This window comes from Chiloscyllium plagiosum, unplaced genomic scaffold (assembly GCF_037043375.1).
Source record: "Chiloscyllium plagiosum isolate Xiang-an unplaced genomic scaffold, Cpla_swu_hap1 HiC_scaffold_37, whole genome shotgun sequence".
Taxonomy (NCBI): Eukaryota; Metazoa; Chordata; class Chondrichthyes; order Orectolobiformes; family Hemiscylliidae; genus Chiloscyllium; species Chiloscyllium plagiosum.
Genome location: NW_028270175.1, coordinates 7,546,448 through 7,565,935, shown reverse-complemented (window position 1 = coordinate 7,565,935; position 19,488 = coordinate 7,546,448). Strand labels below are relative to the sequence as shown.

Sequence of the window (19,488 nt, the reverse complement as noted above, 5' to 3'; positions counted from 1 at the left end):
TCATTGGAGTGAAGAAGGATGAAAGGTGACTTGATAGAGGCGTTCAAGATGATTAGAGGCATAGATAGAGTGAATAGTCAGAGACATTTTCCCACGGAAGAAATGGCTATCACAAGGGGGCATAATTTTAAGGTGATTGGAGGAAGGTTTAGAGGTGATGTCACGGTCGCTTCTTTACACAGAATGGTGGGTGCATTGAATGCACTGCCAGCAGTGGTAGTAGAGTCAGATACATTAAAGACATCTAAGTGAATCTTGGATAGGCACATGGATGAAAGTAAAATGAAGGATATGTAGGTTACTTTGATCTTAGAGTAGGATAAAACATCGGCATAGCATCGAGGGCCAAAAGGCCTATACTAAGCTGTAGTGTTCTATGGTCTATAATCCCTTCCACTCTCACCTTGCCCTATGCCCTCTAGTTTTGGACTCCGCCATCCTGGGGAAAAGACCTTGGCTGTTCACCCCATTCATACCCCTCATGATTTTATAAGACTCTATAAGGTTTTTTTTGTTTTGGGGGCAACATATACTCCACCCTTCCTTTTGTTGTAGGTATTTTTAAAATTAACCCTTTGAGCTGAGCTATGACAACACCTACATCCTCTCCGTCTTGAAACTGGGCCTCCTGTCTCACAGGTAGGGACACTACCAAGCGAGCCCTCCTGCTGAGCTCGCAACTGCAATTTACAAACGCTCCCTTGATAGTCAGCAGGCGCCGGCCCCGCCCCCTCTGCCCACCGGTGACGCAAGCGGCCGCGGTGACGTCAGGCCACCGCCCCCTCCCCGCCCTCGCGGTGACGTCACATGGGCCGGTTGGCGCAGGCGCAGTGGCGTGGCCGTGTCCTCTCCATTGCCCGGCAGTGAACGGCTGTCAGTCTGTGAACGGCCTGAGGGACACGCTGTACCGGGCTGGGCCTGGCTTCGGGCTCACCGCAATGTCAGCCTGAAGATGGCACAGAGAGAAACTGTGTTGCACCTCTTCGCGGGAGGGTGAGTGCGACCGATACCCCCCCCGCATGCACTGGCGAATTAATCGTTTTTCTTTCTCACCGGTAGGCCGCATCCGGTCGCCCTTGGTTACCGGCTGGAGGATGGGCTGCGTGTGGCAGGCTGAGGGAATGTTCCAGAAAGCAGTGGGCATCCCTCCGAGGGAAACCGTCCAGCACTGACCCCCCCCCTCCATCACCGCACCCCAATATCAGCCCCACTCTGTCCCCATCTGCTCTCCATACCCCACCCGCACTTTCCTAGCTTTTTCAGCACCACAGTCTCCAACTCCTGTTCTCCAGCATCTGCAGTCATCACTTTCCCCCCAGTTCTACCCATTCCATGACCCCCCCCAGTTCTACCCATTCCATGACCCCCCCCCCAGTTCTACCCACTCCATGACCCCCCCCCAGTTCTACCCATTCCATGACCCCCCCCCAGTTCTACCCACTCCATGAACCCCCCCAGTCTACCCATTCCATGAACCCCCCCCAGTTCTATCCATTCCATGAACCCCCCCAGTTCTATCCATTCCATGAACCCCCCCCAGTTCTATTCATTCCATGAACCCCCCAGTCTTCCCATTCCATGAACCCCCCCAGTCTACCCATTCCATGAACCCCCCCAGTCTATCCATTCCATGAACCCCCCAGTCTACCCATTCCATGAACCCCCCCAGTCTTCCCATTCCATGAACCCCCCCAGTTTTCCCATTCCATGAACTGCCCCAGTCTACCCATTCCATGAACCCCCAGTTCTACCCACTCTATAAACCCTCTAGTCTTCCCATTCCATGAACTCCCCAGTCTTCCCATTCCATGAACCCACTCAGTCTACCCATTCCATAAAACCCCCCAGTTCTACCCATTCCATGAACCCCCCCAGTTCTACCCGTTCCATGAACCCCCCCAGTCTTCCCATTCCATGAACCCCCCCAGTCTTCCCATTCCATGAACCCCCCCAGTCTTCCCATTCCATGAACCCCCCCAGTCTTCCCATTCCATGAACCCCCCCAGTCTTCCCATTCCATGAACCCCCCCAGTCTTCCCATTCCATGAACCCCCCCCAGTCTTCCCATTCCATGAACCCCCCCAGTCTTCCCATTCCATGAACCCCCCCAGTCTACCCATTCCATGAACCCCCCCAGTCTACCCATTCCATGAACCCCCCCAGCCTTCCCATTCCATGAACCCCCCCAGTCTATCCGTTCCATAAACCGCCCCAGTCTTTCCTTTCCATAACTGTCCCCCAGTCTTCCCATTGTAAACCCCTCAGTCTTCCTATTTCACAAACCCCTCCCTGTCATCCCATTTCACAACCTCCTCCCAGTCTTTGCATTCCGTTCCATAAGACCTCCAACCTTCCCATTCCACACTGCTCCCACCCTGTCTTCTCATTTCATTCCCTTTCTCCTACCCAACCTTTCTCATTTCTCTCATAACTCTTCCCATGCAATCCCCTTGTCTCCTGCCATGTTACCTAGCCAGATAATGAAACGTCTGGATATCAAACCTACAGCTCAGCGAGCAAACCTACACCCTGCTCCTGCCATGTTCTCGGATTCTGGATCTCTGACAGTGTGAGATCCAACTGGTCCAAAGCTTTAGCTCCCTCCCATTTTTTCCATGACACAAAACATTTGAAAACGTATTCAGCATTGTTTTTGTTAGGTTGACCTCTAGTCAGCAAAAGTTAAGTTTAATGGATTTTATTGTAGAATTAATCATTGTGATAGCTTAATGCTGGGTGGTGCAAAATTATCCTGCGTGGTAATGGATCTGTTTAGTTCACTGTGCTAGGTGAGGGAAGGTTCTTTTAGGCATCAGATATGAAGATTTTGCTTTTATTTTGATGTTGGTGCATCTTGCTTGCCTAGCATTTTAAATATACTCATCCTTAGATAACATGACCTTAATAGCCTGCAGTAAACAGGGTTCCAGCGGAATAGCATAAGCTGCTTTCGAAATTGTCATAAATGTGACTGTCTAATGGGGCAGGGATTTGTAAGGAATATAGGATGTAATTGTAAACCCATAGTTTTAACCCATGTCATCCACCTGACCGTTATAGTCTATTTCTGACTTTGGTTTTGCTTCCAAACTGCATTATTCACCGTTCTGAGGAATGGTCACTTGACCTGAAATGTTAATTCTGATTTCTCGCCACAGATGCTCCAGATTTTCTGAACTTTTACAGCTATTTGTTTTTGGTGCTGATTTACAGTATCTACTGTTCTTTCGGTTTTTATTCCCAAGTATTGTTCGACAGGAATCAGCTCACGCTGCTGATGTTAATTATAGCTACATTAATTTTGTTTTGGAGGAAACACATTGAAATTATGTCCAATCTATTGTATCTCTTACAGCTAAAACTATAACTTGGATTATTAGCGCTGTTGGCAAGTGGCAAAGTCGTCTCACTATGCAAGTGATATCACAGGGTTACATTGCGCTGGGTGAACAAGTGGGATGTTTCCTGGCAAGATATAGAGCAGCCAATTGAATGTTTGCAGCTTAAAGCCCACCCCCTCATCTCTTAGCTATTCTGTGCATGTGACGGAGGAACTGGAAGTTTTACAGTGATTTCCTCCTAGCCTATTGGCATTTTGGTGCAGGCGTTTGAAACTGGAGAGAAATTACTTACTTAAGTAATAAAGGCTTTCAGAAGCCCCTTGCACACTTAAAAAAAAATTGGCAGTAGTTTCTTGACCTGCTAGTATTTGTGGAGAGAGAGGGGAAATGTCTTTTTGCTGATTTTGTTTTTCTAGTAGCTGAGCTTCGAAGAGCTATTTATAGTGTAGCCTTTGCTTGGACTACAGTAATGTACAGTATTTTCACACACTGTTGGTTACTACTTTCTGTGCAATTCTATTGGAAGCAGTTTCTTTAGTGTTTGTGAGCATAGTAACATGGCAATCTTCTGAAACAGAGCAGGGGTTTTGTTCCCTGATATAATTCAGTTCCCAATGAAAAGTCATCGACCTAGAACATTAGCTCTTTCACTTTCTCTACAAAGGCTATCTGACTTGTGTGTTTACAGCATTTGCTGTTTTTTTTAAAATGTCACTCACTTTGCTGTTTGGTAGGAGCTCAGTGTGCTTAAACTGGTAGCCACATTTCTTATGACACATCCAACATATTTTATTGACTATAAATTAATGTTGGATGGCCTGAGGTTGTGTAAGATGTTTCATAAGTGCTAATGTTTTCATTGCTAAGCTCAATCCAATTGTTCGTCACAAAGACTAACCAGGAGCAGAAATTGTTGTTATTACTTTACTGTTCTGCGTCATTGGAATTGGACATGCCACCCAATAATTAATCCACCTGAGGCTTTATTACAGTAAAAGCAAATTCAGACTAGGAAACAATACTGCTTTTATTCATCTGAGGTTGGTTAGCTCAGTTGACTGGACAGCTGGTTTGCAATGTCGAGTGAAGCTAACAGTATGGGTTCAATTCTTGCACCAGCTGAGGTTGCTAGGAAGGACTTTGCTACTCAACCTCTCCCCTTGCCTGAGGTGTGGTTATCCCCGGGTGAAACCCCCACCAATTGTTTCTCTAATGAGAGAGTCAGTGGTTTGGCACCTTTGTCTTTATACATTGAGCCAGGAGGAAATTGACTGTCTTCTCTAACAGCTCTTAGTGAAGGAAATTTCTGTAGTATTTTTCACTATTAGTCCCCAAAGTTATTTACATCCAAACTTTGGGGATGTTGCTTCATTTTTAATTTCATAATCTGCTGATCTAGTAATTTTACAACTTCATCCTATCTATCATTTTTTTGGGATAATTTCTGATGGCAATTCAATACAATTCCCAAAGGATAATGTTTGAACTTTCCATATGTGTAGTAATTGAACTTTCCATATGTGTAGTAATGTGGAAGTGCTTGCTATTATTAAACAAGAGTAAACCTGGTTCAATCCTTTATTATACCTGCTTGACTCCTTTGTATAAATGTGATGACACATATGCCCGAGCACCTATAAAAAAGTACGCTGTATAGTACTCAGTGTTCTGTCAAATGTTATGACTGTGAAATAGAACATGCAGCTCCTAAAACTGTCTGCTTGCAAGCTATAAACACTTGCAGCAATGACTCCATAGCATTGAAGGTTAAAGCTCTCAACCCTTAGTGTGTGAAACTATGACTGTTATTACATGGAACCATTAGAAGTAATCTTCATTCAGTTTATTTTCCTTTTTTTAGTAAGGCAGTGGTGTTGCAAAATCTAAATTGATAATCCTGTATGCTGTTGTATAATTTATTATCAAGTAGTGTCCTTAGTACTTTCCTGCAGTATTCAGCGAATGTGTAGTTATAATGTCTTGCCAAAGAAATAAATCCACAAGAGATTGGTCTGTGATCATCCAATTGTGAATCAATTATTATGATCCCAACTGATGGTAATATTGAACAAGTCAGATCCCAGAATGAGACCTGGTTCAGTAGATCATACATTTAATTTTATTTTTATTTACCATGGTAATTAGTCATTGAAACATATTCGTACAAAGCTGTAGATATTCTTTAATAGCGGAATGTAAATGTACTAAACAAAAGAGAGGGGAAACAAGCATTATAAAAAAACCTTAAACAGCAAAAGTTTCAATCTGTATGCCAACTTAGAGACTCCAATACAGAGAAATCACACTCCTAGTTCAATGTTTTAATTTTCTACTTAACTGACTCCTTCCACAAAAGAAAATAGTTATGGAGGACAATCATATCCATCCCAGGATGTCACAGCATGAATTCCTCAATGCAGATATTTTTAAACAACCTGTTTGGAAATTTTAAGACAAGCCTGTGGAGTTAATGGGATTTGAACCCAGGCATCTGGTTGACAGGTAAGGCACATTACCATAATGCCATGAACGCTATTTTTCAAAGTAGTGTCTGAAGCCAAATCATCAGTGATCTCTTCTATATCATGAGGTCAAAAGAGGGGATGTACATTAATTACACAATACTCAGTACTCTTCAGTGAAACCATCTATGTTCATATGCAGCAAGAACTGCATGAGTGAATGAGTGGGCAGGAACAATTTTGCCACACATGCCAGGCTATCATCTACCATAAGAGGATCTAACCATCTCCTCTTAGCACTCATTGGCATTGCTGTCATTGAATCCCGTGCGTTAAACATCCTGGGATGCTTACTATCAGTCCAGTTCAATTTTTAGTCAGCCATATAAATAGTGTAGGTATAAGAGCCAGTCAGAGGCTGATAAATCACTTCCAATCTCCCTGGTGCCGTTTCATCATCTCCAAGGCCTAAATCCCCACTTGCACGATGGTTAAAGCTCCAACCACATTCAAGAATTCAACACCATCCAGGACAAAGCAACAAGATTGATATGTAACCTTTCCACTACCTTCAACAGTTACTCCCTTCACCATTGATACACACTGAAAGCGAAGCTCTGTTTGCTGGATACCTAGTTTGCAAAGCAGACAGATGGCAACAGTGTGGGTTCAGTTCCCACAGCAGCTGAGATTACCATGAAGGACTCTCCTAGTCAACCTCTCCCCTTGTCTGAGGTGTGGTGACCCTTGGGTTAAACTAGCACCAGTTGTCTCTTTCTTTAATAAGAGAGCAGAACCATGATCTGATAAATCTATGGTGACTTTGCTTACCTTACAATGATAACAGTATATACCATTTGCAAGATGTAATGCAGCATCTCATCTGGGATCCTTTGATATCACCATCCAAACTCATGACCTCTCCTACCCAGGAGGACAAGATTAACAGATGCATGGGAATATCCCCACCTCCAAGTTCCCTTCCAAGGTACACACCATCCTGACTTGGAAATATTATCACTGTTCCTTCATTGTACTGGGTCAAAAGTCTGCAACTCCCTTTCAAACAGCACAGTAGGGCCTCCTACCCTCATGGTCTGCCGTAGTTCAAGAAGGTAGTTTAGGATGGGCAATAAGTGCTGACCTATCTGATGATGCATGTATCCTGGGACTGATTTAAAAAATAAGCAGTAATGAGGACTTATATATAAGTAAGCCCTCTTACTGATTATGTAAAATACAATGGTCAAGACCATTTTCCTTTTCCTGAAAGATCAGTAACGTTAAACATTAAATCTGTTTTTCCCTCACAGATGCTTCCTGACTTACTGTACCTTTGTTTATATTTCAATTCTCCTTCCCCTGTTGTATTTTCTTCTGAGTTTGTCCTTTGAGTGAAATCTTTCCAATCTCCTCCAGAAGAGTTGCGGTGTTTCACTTAGTGATTGGTATGGCACTAATCCTAAATTCAAAGCTGTAGAAATGTTTATCCACTGTTAGCAGTAACTCCAAGTTTGTCTCTGCATGAACAATTTTTTTTCCCTGGGTCAGTGTAACAACCTGGCTGTGTGATAATTGAAGTATTTTGTAACCTATTGCCTGGAGTAAGTTGAGAGTGATAGCCCAACAGTGTGATCATACTTGGAGAAGATAGCTCTTTCTCCATGGTACTGCAATTTCTTTTCAACAATTTATTTTGACCTCCTTTATACTTGTATTCCTCCTCTTTACTTTTAAGCTTTAAGTAATCTAAATAAATTAACATTATGAAAATAATAAAGCATTAAAAGTTTTTACTCAATGAAGTTCAAATCAAAAAGTCCACAAAAGGTGGGACAGATAGCAGGAATGACTGGATGATTAAAGGGATTATGTTGCAACACTGTAGAAAATACTAATGTGTGCAAATAAAGAAAAACAATTGATCCAGAGCTGTTAGTAGTTATAGAGCCATTACCAACATTTGCTGTTTAATTGAATAACAGTAGTTATGACCTGAAGTTGTTGAAACCAGTGTTGAGTCTGCAAAGCAGCAGTGAACTAAACAAGTGATAAGGTGTTGTTCCTTAACCTTGTACTGAGCTTCATTGGCACTATATCGCAAATGGGAAATTTAGTACATTTTGGAAATCTGATATAAGCAGCAGTCCAGGAAAATGTTCAGCAGAATTCCTTCTAATTATTCTTTGTGCATGCCCTGCTTGTTACAGTGTGCAGTTCATTTAAGATTACCATGCATGCTAGAAAATGAGTCTGTAGTAGTTGGGTGCAAGATGACTGGCACAGGCAGAATGAGCTGAAGGAGCCTTTTCTGTTCTGTAAAATTCTGACTTTGGCTATATTGAGTTAACAATCTGAACTGTTCATAAGTAATGTTTGTTACATTCTTGGAACAGGCCAATTTAGACCATTTTTAGAGAACCGATGTTTAGACTTATTGGTTTATGCTCAGCTATTTATGGCTGCAGTAACTACCTGTGCATTGTTCATATTTGGAACTCATCTGTATCTCCTTGCATCACTTTGGGGTAGAGGGACGAGCTTGAGCCTGCCTCTGACTGGCCATGTGTGCATTTTCATATCTATTATACTTTTTTTATTTAACCTGTTTTTGTAATCAACCTGTTCAGAGATGTTATTACACCCCTCTGGAGCTGGCGGGACTTGAATCCAGGCCTCTTGGTCAAGGGAAAGAACTTTACCTCTGCACCACAAGAACCCCATTGTACTTCATAAAACCATTTGCTGATTGAGTGCATTTGTGTTAAATTCCATTGCATTATGACAGTTGCATTGCAGGTCTATATAATAGAATCTTCGCTTTAACTTTAACCATTTGGTATTTAAACCTGGACAAAAAGTGGTTTGCATTCAAATCACAGCACGGTGGCTCAGTGGTTAGCACTGCTGCCTCATAGCACCAGGGTCCCTGTTTCGATTCCAGCCTTGGGTGACTATCTGTGTGGAGTTTGCACATTCTCCCCGTGTCTGTGTGGGTTTCCTCTGGGTGTTTCTTTCCACAGTCCAAAGATGTGCAGGTCAGGTGAATTGGCCAAGCTAAATTGTCCATAGTGTTATGTGCATTAGGCCGAGGGAAATGGGTCTGGGTGGGTTACTCTTCGGAGGGTCGGTGTGGACTGGTTGGGCCGAAGGGCCTGTTTCCATTCTGTTGGTAATTTAATCTAATTCATGGATGTATAATTGACCTACATGTTATAACAGTTTTTAATTTATTAAAGAAAATAATGTACTGGTGAATTGTTTGACAGTTGTTCACAGGGAATTACAAATCATGCTGATATGTGTGCATTGCAACCTCTCATACTTCATTGCACATTTAGCATAAAAGCAGATGGAGTAGAAAGACTAGACATGGCTTGCGTTTGACTCATTTTATTTTGCCTCTTAGTTTGAACAAAAAGAAATACAAACCTATATATCACAGTTTTCAGACCTGAGAGGACTTCATAGACAATTAATTGCTTTTGAAGTGTACGCTTTGCTGTTATATTGGTGAATATGACAGACAACTTGCAAACATCTAGATCAGTGCAAGCAGTGGGATAAGAGACCAGCTAATTTGCTTTGGTGTTGGTTAAAGGTTAGATGTTGCCTATGACTATTGTAGGGCTCATCTCTCCTGTTTCAAAATGTGGCCCCATCCATGAGGCTTCTTATCAGCTCAACCAGAGGAAGAACTATATTCAGAGTACTCTCACTGAGTTAAGTTTGCTCTTGTTTATCACTTATAGCTTAAACACAGTAGCCGGTTACACTCCTTAATATTCGAGTTGTACATAGCTCCTGCTTTTGGATATACATTTTTATTCATTATTGGGATGTGGGCATTACTGGCAAGACCAGAATTTATTGGCCATCCCTAATCCTCCTTGAGAAGGAGGTCGTGAGCACATTCTTGAACCTCTGCAGCTCATGCGATTTTAAAGTGGTTTTAATACAACTGAGTAGCTTGGCAAACTGGTTCAGAAGGAAATTAACAGTCAGCAACATTCATTTATGTCTAGTTGATTTTTAATTTGGGACAGGAATTGGGATGAAAGACACAAACTACTAATGCTGCAGAGTCTGAGACTTGAGAGATTTTAATTCTGTGCCTCAGCATTTCTCCATGCTAACTCCTAAATCCAGCAGGGATGATAGCAGCTGAATATCAAAATTCATGGGCAGGTGAGGGACCTTTGGGATTTATGGAAGTTTTTTGAAAATGCTGTGAGGTGATAAGTGCTGGGGAAATGATGAGAAATGTTGAGGTGCAAGAATGGAGTTTCCAACTATAGAAGTAAATGGTTTGGGCTTTGGAAGATTGAATGGAGTAAGGGGGAATGTTCAGGATACTGTAATTAAGAGTTGAGGATACAAGGAGGAATGTAGTGTTAGTGGGGATTTTCGAGTTTGAAAAGGGTAAGACTATAAAACAATTTTGTAGAGGAAGTGAATTTTGTTGCTAATGTCCCAAGGGATGGTTAGCCAATGGAGGTCAATAAGAATGAGTACATAGGTGAGTGGGAAATATAGTTAAAATATGGTTAGTGCAGTTTTAGAAGAATTGGAGTTTAAGAAAGGTTAAAATGAGGGGTTCTACCCTTCATCACTTAGTTGAGTACTTTAGGTAGCACTGGTCATGTTACAATTAGTTTGAGCTTGAAAAACTACCAATATTTCTGCTCCTGATTTAGAATCTGCTAAGATTTCTGCATATATTGCATGTGGAAGGAACAGGATCAGGTTTGAATGTCGTTCTCCATAATGAAACAGGATGCCATCATAGAACTTAGGCCCAGAAACAAATGGCTGCTTGACGGTGATGGAAGGGGAAAGCCAGCATCCATTGTACAGTTATTAAGAGTTGGAAGAATAACACAAAAAAAAATGGGTGGCATTGTGGTTGGAGTTTGGTTACAATTAATGTGCAGTTTTAGGTGCATTAAACTGCCTGTTCTAGCTGATATGTTTTTCCTGACAAAAATACCTGCCAATTTCTGGAAAGACTATTGTCACTAGATGTAATTATTATACTGTTAGAATTTTTTTTAAGGAAATATTTAACTTTAGTTAATATTACAAATAATGCTGAGTAACGCTGATTTCATTTTCCCCAGTACTGTCATTATTACAATAGTTACCAGCAATATTTAATATAAGCCTTAGGTATCCCAAGGTGTTTAGAAGACACAGCCTAAGTTTAGCTATAAAGGTTTCACATTCTGTGCAAATGAAACATGGTAGTGTCCTTAAGAGTTGAGTTTAATGGTGACCATAACCATTGTTCATGCTGGGGAGGGTTAACCATCTGGTTATTGATGTTCTCTAAGGAAGAAAATCTGCCATCCTTACTTTGTCTGGCCTACATGTGACTCCAGACCACAGCAATATAGTTAACCCTTACAATTAGGGGTGGATAATAGATGCTGGCTGGCCAGCAATACCCATATCCTGTGAGTGAATTTTTAAAAAAAACCTGTGAATGAATAAATGTCTTCCATTAGGCCAGTGCAAATTTTTGCATCATGTTGATGCCAACGTCTTTGATTGAAGCTCAGGATGGTTTGAATGTTTTTTGACGAACAATCTCTCCCCATATAAGTACCTATTTTCGAATGTAGAAGGGCCTACTTGTGTTTAAGTCATTTTCTGTTTTTATTTCAGATTTCCAGCACTTAGATTTCATTCTACTAGTTAATCCAAATGGATAGTCATATCATCCTTTTCCCACAACTTTTACCTCTGTTTCCAAAGAAAAATGTACTTAGAGCTACCAGTGTTTCATGTGTACCCTGTTAGCTGAGTGAAATATGCTAATTGTTTCCCATTCTTTGTATTATCCATAGGTGTGGAGGAACAGTGGGGGCAATTGTCACTTGCCCATTGGAAGTGATTAAGACTCGGCTCCAATCCTCAGGCTTAACACTTCGTCCGGTCTACATTCCACAGGTGAACCTTAATACGATCAATGGACCAGGTGTTGTTCGACCGGCACGTGTAGCACCCGGACTCTTTCAAGTTCTAAAGTAAGAGATCTATTTCTATTTATTTTGTTGATGTTGTTTTCTGCATTTCTTCACAAAAGTAATTAATTAGCTTCTCATTGTTGGGTTGTGCTTCAGCACAGTGTCCCTACAGCATCCTGGTCAGATCAACTACTATCCAGTTAGTGCATTTCATGTTTGATTTTCATTGACTCCAACATTTGGGATTTGCTCATTTTATCAGTAAAGTTGTTGCTGGTAGTTTGTTTTATTTTCAGATTTGCAGAATCTTCAGTACTTTGCTTTTATTATTATTTTTGGTGTTTCTAAACATTTTTATTTCTGATAGATTAAGATTTGTGGTGCGAGTGCAAATCTGTTTTTGCATTGGTTTAGTTAGTTTGTGTTTCCAATTAGTGCTTTAATCAGTCAGGTTGTAAGTTTGCTCCCAGACACATCATTACCATGCTAAGTAACACCATCAATGAGCCTCCGGTGAAGCGCTGGTGTTCTGTTCTGCTTGCTATTTGTGTCTTGCTTTATTGTGGCGGATGATATTACTTCCGGTTCTGTTTCTGAGAGGTTGGTAAATGGGGTCCAATTTAATATGTTTGTTAATGAAGGTCCGGTTTGAATGCCAGGCCTCTAGTAATTCCTGTGCGTGTCTTCGTTTAGCCTGTCCCAGGATGGATGTATTGTCCCAGTCGAACTGGTGTCCCTCTTCGCCTGTATGTGTTTGGATACTAGTGATAGTTGTTCATTAATATCAGTGAATTCTTGGTGGAGTGAATGGAGTGGCTTGAGAAAACCATATGACAGCCACCTTGAGGAAACTAGACAAAGCAGGTAAAATCAACAAGACAGACCTCCAAAGAATGAAACCTGAAGGATCCAACTGATCCCGTTTCTATGGATTACTAAAGGCACATAAACAAAGGACCCCTCCTCAGACCCATAGTTTCACTTCCCGGTACATGAACATATAGACTAGCAAAGGCACTGCAACACCTGATAGAAGACTCAAGCCACTTCATCCACTCTACTCAGGAATTTCTTAACATAATCAAAGACACCAGGGTAGACAACGACAAGATCATGGTTTCCTTTGACGTGACGGTCCTATTCATATCAGTAAACATTACTTTAGCAAAAGAAACACTGGCCGCACTACTAGATGAACCAAGGACACAAACACCCGAGAGCACCAACTCCGTCAGCAAGGGCAGCTTCCTCAAACTAGTAGACCTGCACTTCACCTTCAACGATAAGACCAACAAACAAATCAACGGGATGCCTATGGGATCGCCAATATCAGGACTCTTAGAAGCAGTTATGAGAGGTAAGACCGAACTGCCCTTCCCACAACCCAGCCCAAGATTTGGGTCCACTATGTGGATGACACTTTTGTCATCATGAAAAGCAACAAATTAGAAGAAAACCACAAACAATTAAACAACATCCTTACCGGTATAAAGTCCACCAAAGAGTAAGAGAACAACAGACTCCCCTTCTTAAATTTCACAATAGAACGAAAAGCCAATGGAGACCTGCCGACCAGTATCTACAGGAAAGCCATACATACTGACCAGATACTCAATTACAGTAGCAATAATTCCAAACCCACATACTTAGCTGCATCAGGACATTATTTAAACAAGGCACAGCACACTGCAGTACCCAGGAGCTACGAGAAGCCAAGAAAAAAGACTTCTACAACGTATTTAGGAACAACAGGTACCTGATAAGCACAGTCCACCGATTCCTACACAACAGGCCGAAACAAGAAGACACAATACACCCAGAGACTGTAGCCACCCTACCATACATTAAAGACATCTTGGGGATGATGACCAGACTAGTCCGGTCCCTAGGTATCGTGATAGCCCACAAACCTATCACCACACCGAAACTGATGAATTTAAAGGACCCTGTACCAACACCCAGCAGAATGTACATCATATACAAAATACTCTCAAGGACTGCAAAAATCATTACATTGGACAGGCGGGCAGGAAACTAGCCACCGCGAGCACCAACTAGCTACCAAAAGACATGACCAGCAATCACTAGTATCCATACATACAGTCAGGGACACTAGTTCAATTGGGACAATACATCCATCCTGGGACAGGCTAAACCAAGACACGCATGGGAATTCCTAGCAGCCTGGCATTCAAACTGGAACTCCATTAACAAACATATTAATTTGGACCCCATTTACCAACCTCTCAGAAACATAACCAGAAGTGATATCACCCACCACAACAGACCAAGACACACATACCCAGCGGGACAGAACACCAGCACTTCACCGGAGGCTCACTGATGATGTTACTTAGCATGGTAATGAAATGAGTGAGAACAAACCTGTCGGTTCAGTGAGTGAACTCTCAACCTGAGCTACAAATGTTTAATCAGTCTTTGTATCTCATAGTCATGTTGGCTATTTCCGAAAGATTTGAGCAAAAATCTAAAAGCTGTTTCTAAAAATGCTCACTAACAGCAAAAATGCTACAAATCTAAATTAAAATACCACCATCTGCAGGTGGTTCTTTGAGCCACTCGGCATCTTCACTTGGAATTAGGTTGCTCTTCCTTAGGTATTGCTGGGCTAAAATCTTGGAACTCCCTCACTATGGCATTCTGGTTATAGCTACACAAAATGGATTGCAGAATTTCAAGAAAACAACCCACCAAAACTTTCACAAGGACAAGTAGAGATGGTTATCAACATCCCATGAAAAATAAACTTTTTAAAAGTTAAAACTACAACAGAAAATGCTGGAAATACTCGGTCAGACTGGCAGCACATTAGAACATAGAACAATACAGCACAGAACAGGCCCTTCGGCCCACGATGTTGTGCCGAACATTTGTCCTGGCTTAAGTACCTATCCATGTACCTATCCAATTGCCGTTTAAAGGTCACCAATGATTCTGACTCTGCCACTCCCACAGGAAGTGCATTCCATGCCCCCACCACTCTCTGGGTAAAGAACCTCCCCCTGACATCCCCCCTATACCTTCCACCCTTCACCTTAAATTTATGTCCTCTTGTAACACTCTGTACCCGGGGAAAACGTTTCTGACTGTTTACTCTATCTATTCCTCTGATCACCTTGTAAACCTCTATCAAGTCACCCCTCATCCTTCGCCGTTCCAATGAGAAAAGGCCTAGCACACTCAACCTATCCTCGTATGACCTATTCTCCATTCCAGGCAACATCCTGGTAAATCTTCTCTGCACCCTCTCCAAAGCTTCCACATCTTTCCTAAAATGAGGTGACCAGAGCTGCACACAGTACACCAAATGTGGCCTTACCAAGGTCCTATACAGCTCATGCTTCAAGTTATGATCTTTCAGCTCGTGAAAATGAGTGCTGGGATTGTGATGTGCATTTACCTAATCATCTTCATTATTATTATTTTTATCCAGCTCTTAATAGTTGTTCATTTGCTGCACACGACAGGGAGCCCAATATTATTAGTTGTTAATGCACTACTTCAAGCTTTCCTGCAAAAAAGGGAAAAATTAAAAGTGAAAGTGCAATGTGGCATCACTCAGACGAGTACTGTACAAAAAAGAACAATAGCTGACCCATGGGAGAGTGCATGCACCAAGCTGTTCTAGTACTGCACTGAAAGTCTAGTTGGAGGAGAGGTGCTCTATATTCACAGTAGGTCCAAGCAGATGGTGAGAAGGTAATGGTAATAGAAAACAACAGAAAAAATGCTCGGAGTTCATGCAGTGTCCACAAATTTGAAGTAATGAGTCAGTTACTGAACTTGTAATGAAATGTCATATCCAAACAACTGCATTAATAGTTTCAACCACTAGTGATGTTGTAGACGGCTTGCGTTAATTTTTAATATCCCCAAGATATTGGGAAGATGACAAAGGGTTGGAAAATGGCAAATGTGGCATTCTTGTTCAGGAAATGGGGCAAGACCATTCCTAGTAATACAGTTAATTAGATTAGATTACTTACAGTGGAGAAACAGGCCCTTCTGCCCAACAAGTCCACACTGACCCTCCGAAGAGCAACCCACCCAGATCCATTCCCCTACATTTACCCCTTCACCTAACACTACGGGCAATTTAGCATGGCCAATTCACCTAACCTGCACATTTTTTGGACTGTGGGAGGAAACCGGAGCACCCGGAGGAAACCCACGCAGACACAGGGAGAATGTGCAAACTCCACACAGACAGTTGCCTGAGGCGGGAATTGAACCCAGGTCTCTGGCACTGTGAGGCAGCAGTACTAACCATTGTGCCACCGTTTACTAAACTGCACAGTTTAACATCAGTAGTGGGTAATGCTTCAGAAACAATCAGGAAAGATTAATAGGTGTTTGTCAGCTTATCTGTTGAGATCTCAGACTTTAAACATTAACTCTGTTCTCCTTCTACACATGGCTTGACTTTCTGATCATATTTTTCTCTTGCTGCTGGAGTGTTATTTTAACAGAACTTGGCTTCATTTGGCTGTGACGTTGGACTTTAAAATTGTCTGTAGCTTGAACCTTGGCCAACTTCAAAATCAGTGACGTTGAAATACTGCAGAACAGGAATAAGTCAGTCTCACTGGATTCAGTTTAACCTTATCCTTCCTTATGAAGGGGGAAAGTGAGAACTGCAGATGCTGGAGATCAGAATCAAAAAGTGCGGTGCTGGAAAAGCACAGCCGGTCAGGCAGCATCCGAGGAGCAGGCGAGTCAATGTTTTGAGCTTAAAATATCAAATCTCCTCGTCGGCTGCTGCCTGACTGGCTGTGCTTTTCCGAGCCCACTTGTTTTGATTCCTTTCCTTATGCAGTCATCTAGCTAATGAGCAGTTCAAAATCCAGAATCTGTCTGCATTTGGCATTGCATCTAATGTATGTTATTTGGTTCAAACAAAAGCTCATTTGCTCAGCAAAATCTGTTTTCAAAGAAATATCAAATGGAGGTTGAACATTAGTCATTTCAACCTCTGGACAGTAATGAAGAAGTTGAAAACATGGGTGCATTGCTATTCTTCTGGTTGAAATAATGTTGCTGGTTCTCAGCGATTGCTGTTGCACAAAGAAAATGTTAATGTGAGTGAACACTATCAAAAATGGATATTTAATCTGAAGGATTTCCTTTTCCCTCCTGAAGCCCAATTTACAACAAGCTCATAACACATTGCGTTTTTCTATCATATCGCTTTGCCATCGGAGATCTGTGCTCTTTATGGAACAGAAGCGTTAAGAAATGAAACACTATGCAGTAATGTAAACTGAAATCCATTGTTTTCATCTCACTAACTGCTGTGACAAAGCTAATCCTGTTCTTTCTATTGAACATCATTGCTGTGCGTCTAATTGCTAGAGGCATCTTTCAGAGAAGCTCATTAGAATGATAGATTTTACATTGTTTGAACACTCTCTTAATTAAGCATTGCACTTTGGCCTTTATAAATTGAGGGTGCTGAGTTTTGACAGGCTTATATAAAGCAGAGGAGAATCTCTTCTTGTTAGCTGGTTGTCCTCTCGACCTTGTGTAAGTGATTTGCACTGAAAGGAGGAAGAGTATTTTTTTTGTGCAGTGAGCAGTAAGCATGTAGAACACATTGTCTGAACCACAATTTGTGAAGCACTTTGAAATGTCTTGAGGTTGGGACAGGGAATCTAAACAGATTAAGATTTCTTTCTTCCATATTTGTATTTATCACTGACTATTTTTAATTAGGATTGGAAATTTAAAGGAAATCCATAGAAGAGCATGTACATGGTGTCCTGTAGAGTAGGACACCTTTTGTACAGCAGACTCCACACTGCCTTGGACATTTCTTAGTTTCAGTAATCAAATGAGTGTGTATAATTGAGAATAAGGTTCTGCTGCACAGCTTCCTCCTCAGACATGAGCTGATCCATCATTAACATTAAATTCAAGTTCCAGTTTGAACAACTTAATTATCGGATAGCACTTGCATTTTGCTGTCTTAATATTGGGGAGTGGAAGCTATCAATAAGCAGTACTGTTTTCCTGAGTATTGCAAAGTGTTCTGTAGACTAAAGTCTGTGTGTGGTGGAGGTGCCTTATGTTTCGATTCAGTCTGTTCTGTAGTGAAGTTCTAACAAACTTTAACCTTTTGCTTCCAATTCTAAGTATAGCTGACAGAATATAGTTTTAAAATAGGGACTGAGTTGATGCTTATGCTTGCTGATGTAATTATCTAACAAATGGAAAATAAGTTGTAAGTTTGCTTGCTGAACTGGAAGGTTTGTTTTCAGACGTTTCCTCACCATACTAGGCAACATCATCAGTGAGTCTTTGGTGAAGCACTGATGTTATGTCTTGCTTTCTATTTATGTGTCTTGGTTTCTTAAGGTGGGTGATATCATTTCTGGTTCTTTCTCTCAGAGGCTGGTAGGGTTCAAATCAATGTGTTTATTGATGGAGTTCCAGTTAGAATGCTAGACCTCTAGGAATTCCTATGCATTTCTCTATTTAGCTTGTCCTACAATGGATGTGTTTTCCCAGTCAAAGTGGTGTTCTTCCTCATCTGTATGTAAGAATACTAGTGATAGTGGGTCATGTCTTTTAATGGCTATTTGGTGTTCATGTATGCTGCTGGCTAGTTTTCTGCCTGTTTGTCCGATGTAGTGTTTGTTACAGTCCTTGCATGATATTTTGTAAATGACATTCGTTTTGCTGGTTGTTTGTATAGGGTCCTTAAGGTTCATTAGCTGCTGTTTGTGTGTTTGTAGGTTTGTGGGCTACCATGAGGCCAGGGGATCTGAGTAGTCTGGAAGTCATTTCAGAGATGCCTTTGATATAAAGTAATGTGGCTAGAGTTTCTGGGTGCGTTGTGTCTGATTGTTTGGGTTTGTTGTTGAGAAAATTGGTGGACTGTGTTTGTTGGGTACCCATTCTTCCTGAGTATGCTGTATAGGATTTTTCTTCGGCTGTTTGTAGTTCCTGGGTGCTGCAGTGTGTTGTGGCTCATTGAAATAATATTCTGATGCAGCTCTGCTTGTGGGAGTTGGGATGATTGCTCCTGTAGTTAAGTATTTGATCTGTGTGTTATTTTTCTGTAGACATTGGTTTGAAGTTCCCCACTAACTATTCGTTCTACTGTGACATCTAGGAATGGGACTCTGTTGTCGTTCTCATGTAAAATAATGCCAGGATATGTGAACACCAACTAGCCACCAAAAGACATGACCCACCATCACTAGTATCCTTACATACAGGCGAGGAAGGACACCTCATTGACTGGGACCACACATACATCGTAGGACAAGCTAAGCAGAGACATGCATGGGAATTCCTCGAGGCCTGGCATTCCAATTGGAGCTCCATAAATAAACACATCGATTCAGACCCCATCTACCATCCTCTGAGACAAAGAACCGGAAATGATATCACCCACCTTAAGAAACCAAGACCTATAAATAAAGCGAGACATAACAGCAGCGCTTCACCGAAGGCTCACTGATGATGTTGCCTCGTATGGTGAGGAAACATCTGAAAGCAAACTTTCCAGCTCAGCGAGCAAACTTACAACCTGAACCACAACCTGAGCTACAAATACTCTCAAAAATCGCAAATGGAAAAATAATTTGTCTTTAATGTATCAGTAAATGTCCAAAGTGTTTCGCAGAGCTGTGATTATAAAAAATGCCAAAGCAATAGTTAATACAAAAGGTACCAAAAGCATAGTCAAAG

At 41.6% G+C, this 19,488-nt stretch overlaps 1 protein-coding gene across 1 annotated transcript in view; it reads left to right on the top strand.

Moving 5' to 3' along the window:
- Window positions 1-853: 853 nt before the first annotated feature.
- slc25a33 (solute carrier family 25 member 33) overlaps window positions 854-19,488 on the top strand; it is a 38,137-nt gene continuing 19,502 nt past the window's right edge. The window contains exons 1-2 of the mRNA XM_043676183.2: window positions 854-993; window positions 11,653-11,832. Of these exons, the coding sequence (XP_043532118.1) occupies window positions 953-993; window positions 11,653-11,832 (221 nt within the window). The 5' untranslated portion in view covers window positions 854-952. The remainder of the gene's footprint in view (window positions 994-11,652; window positions 11,833-19,488) is intronic.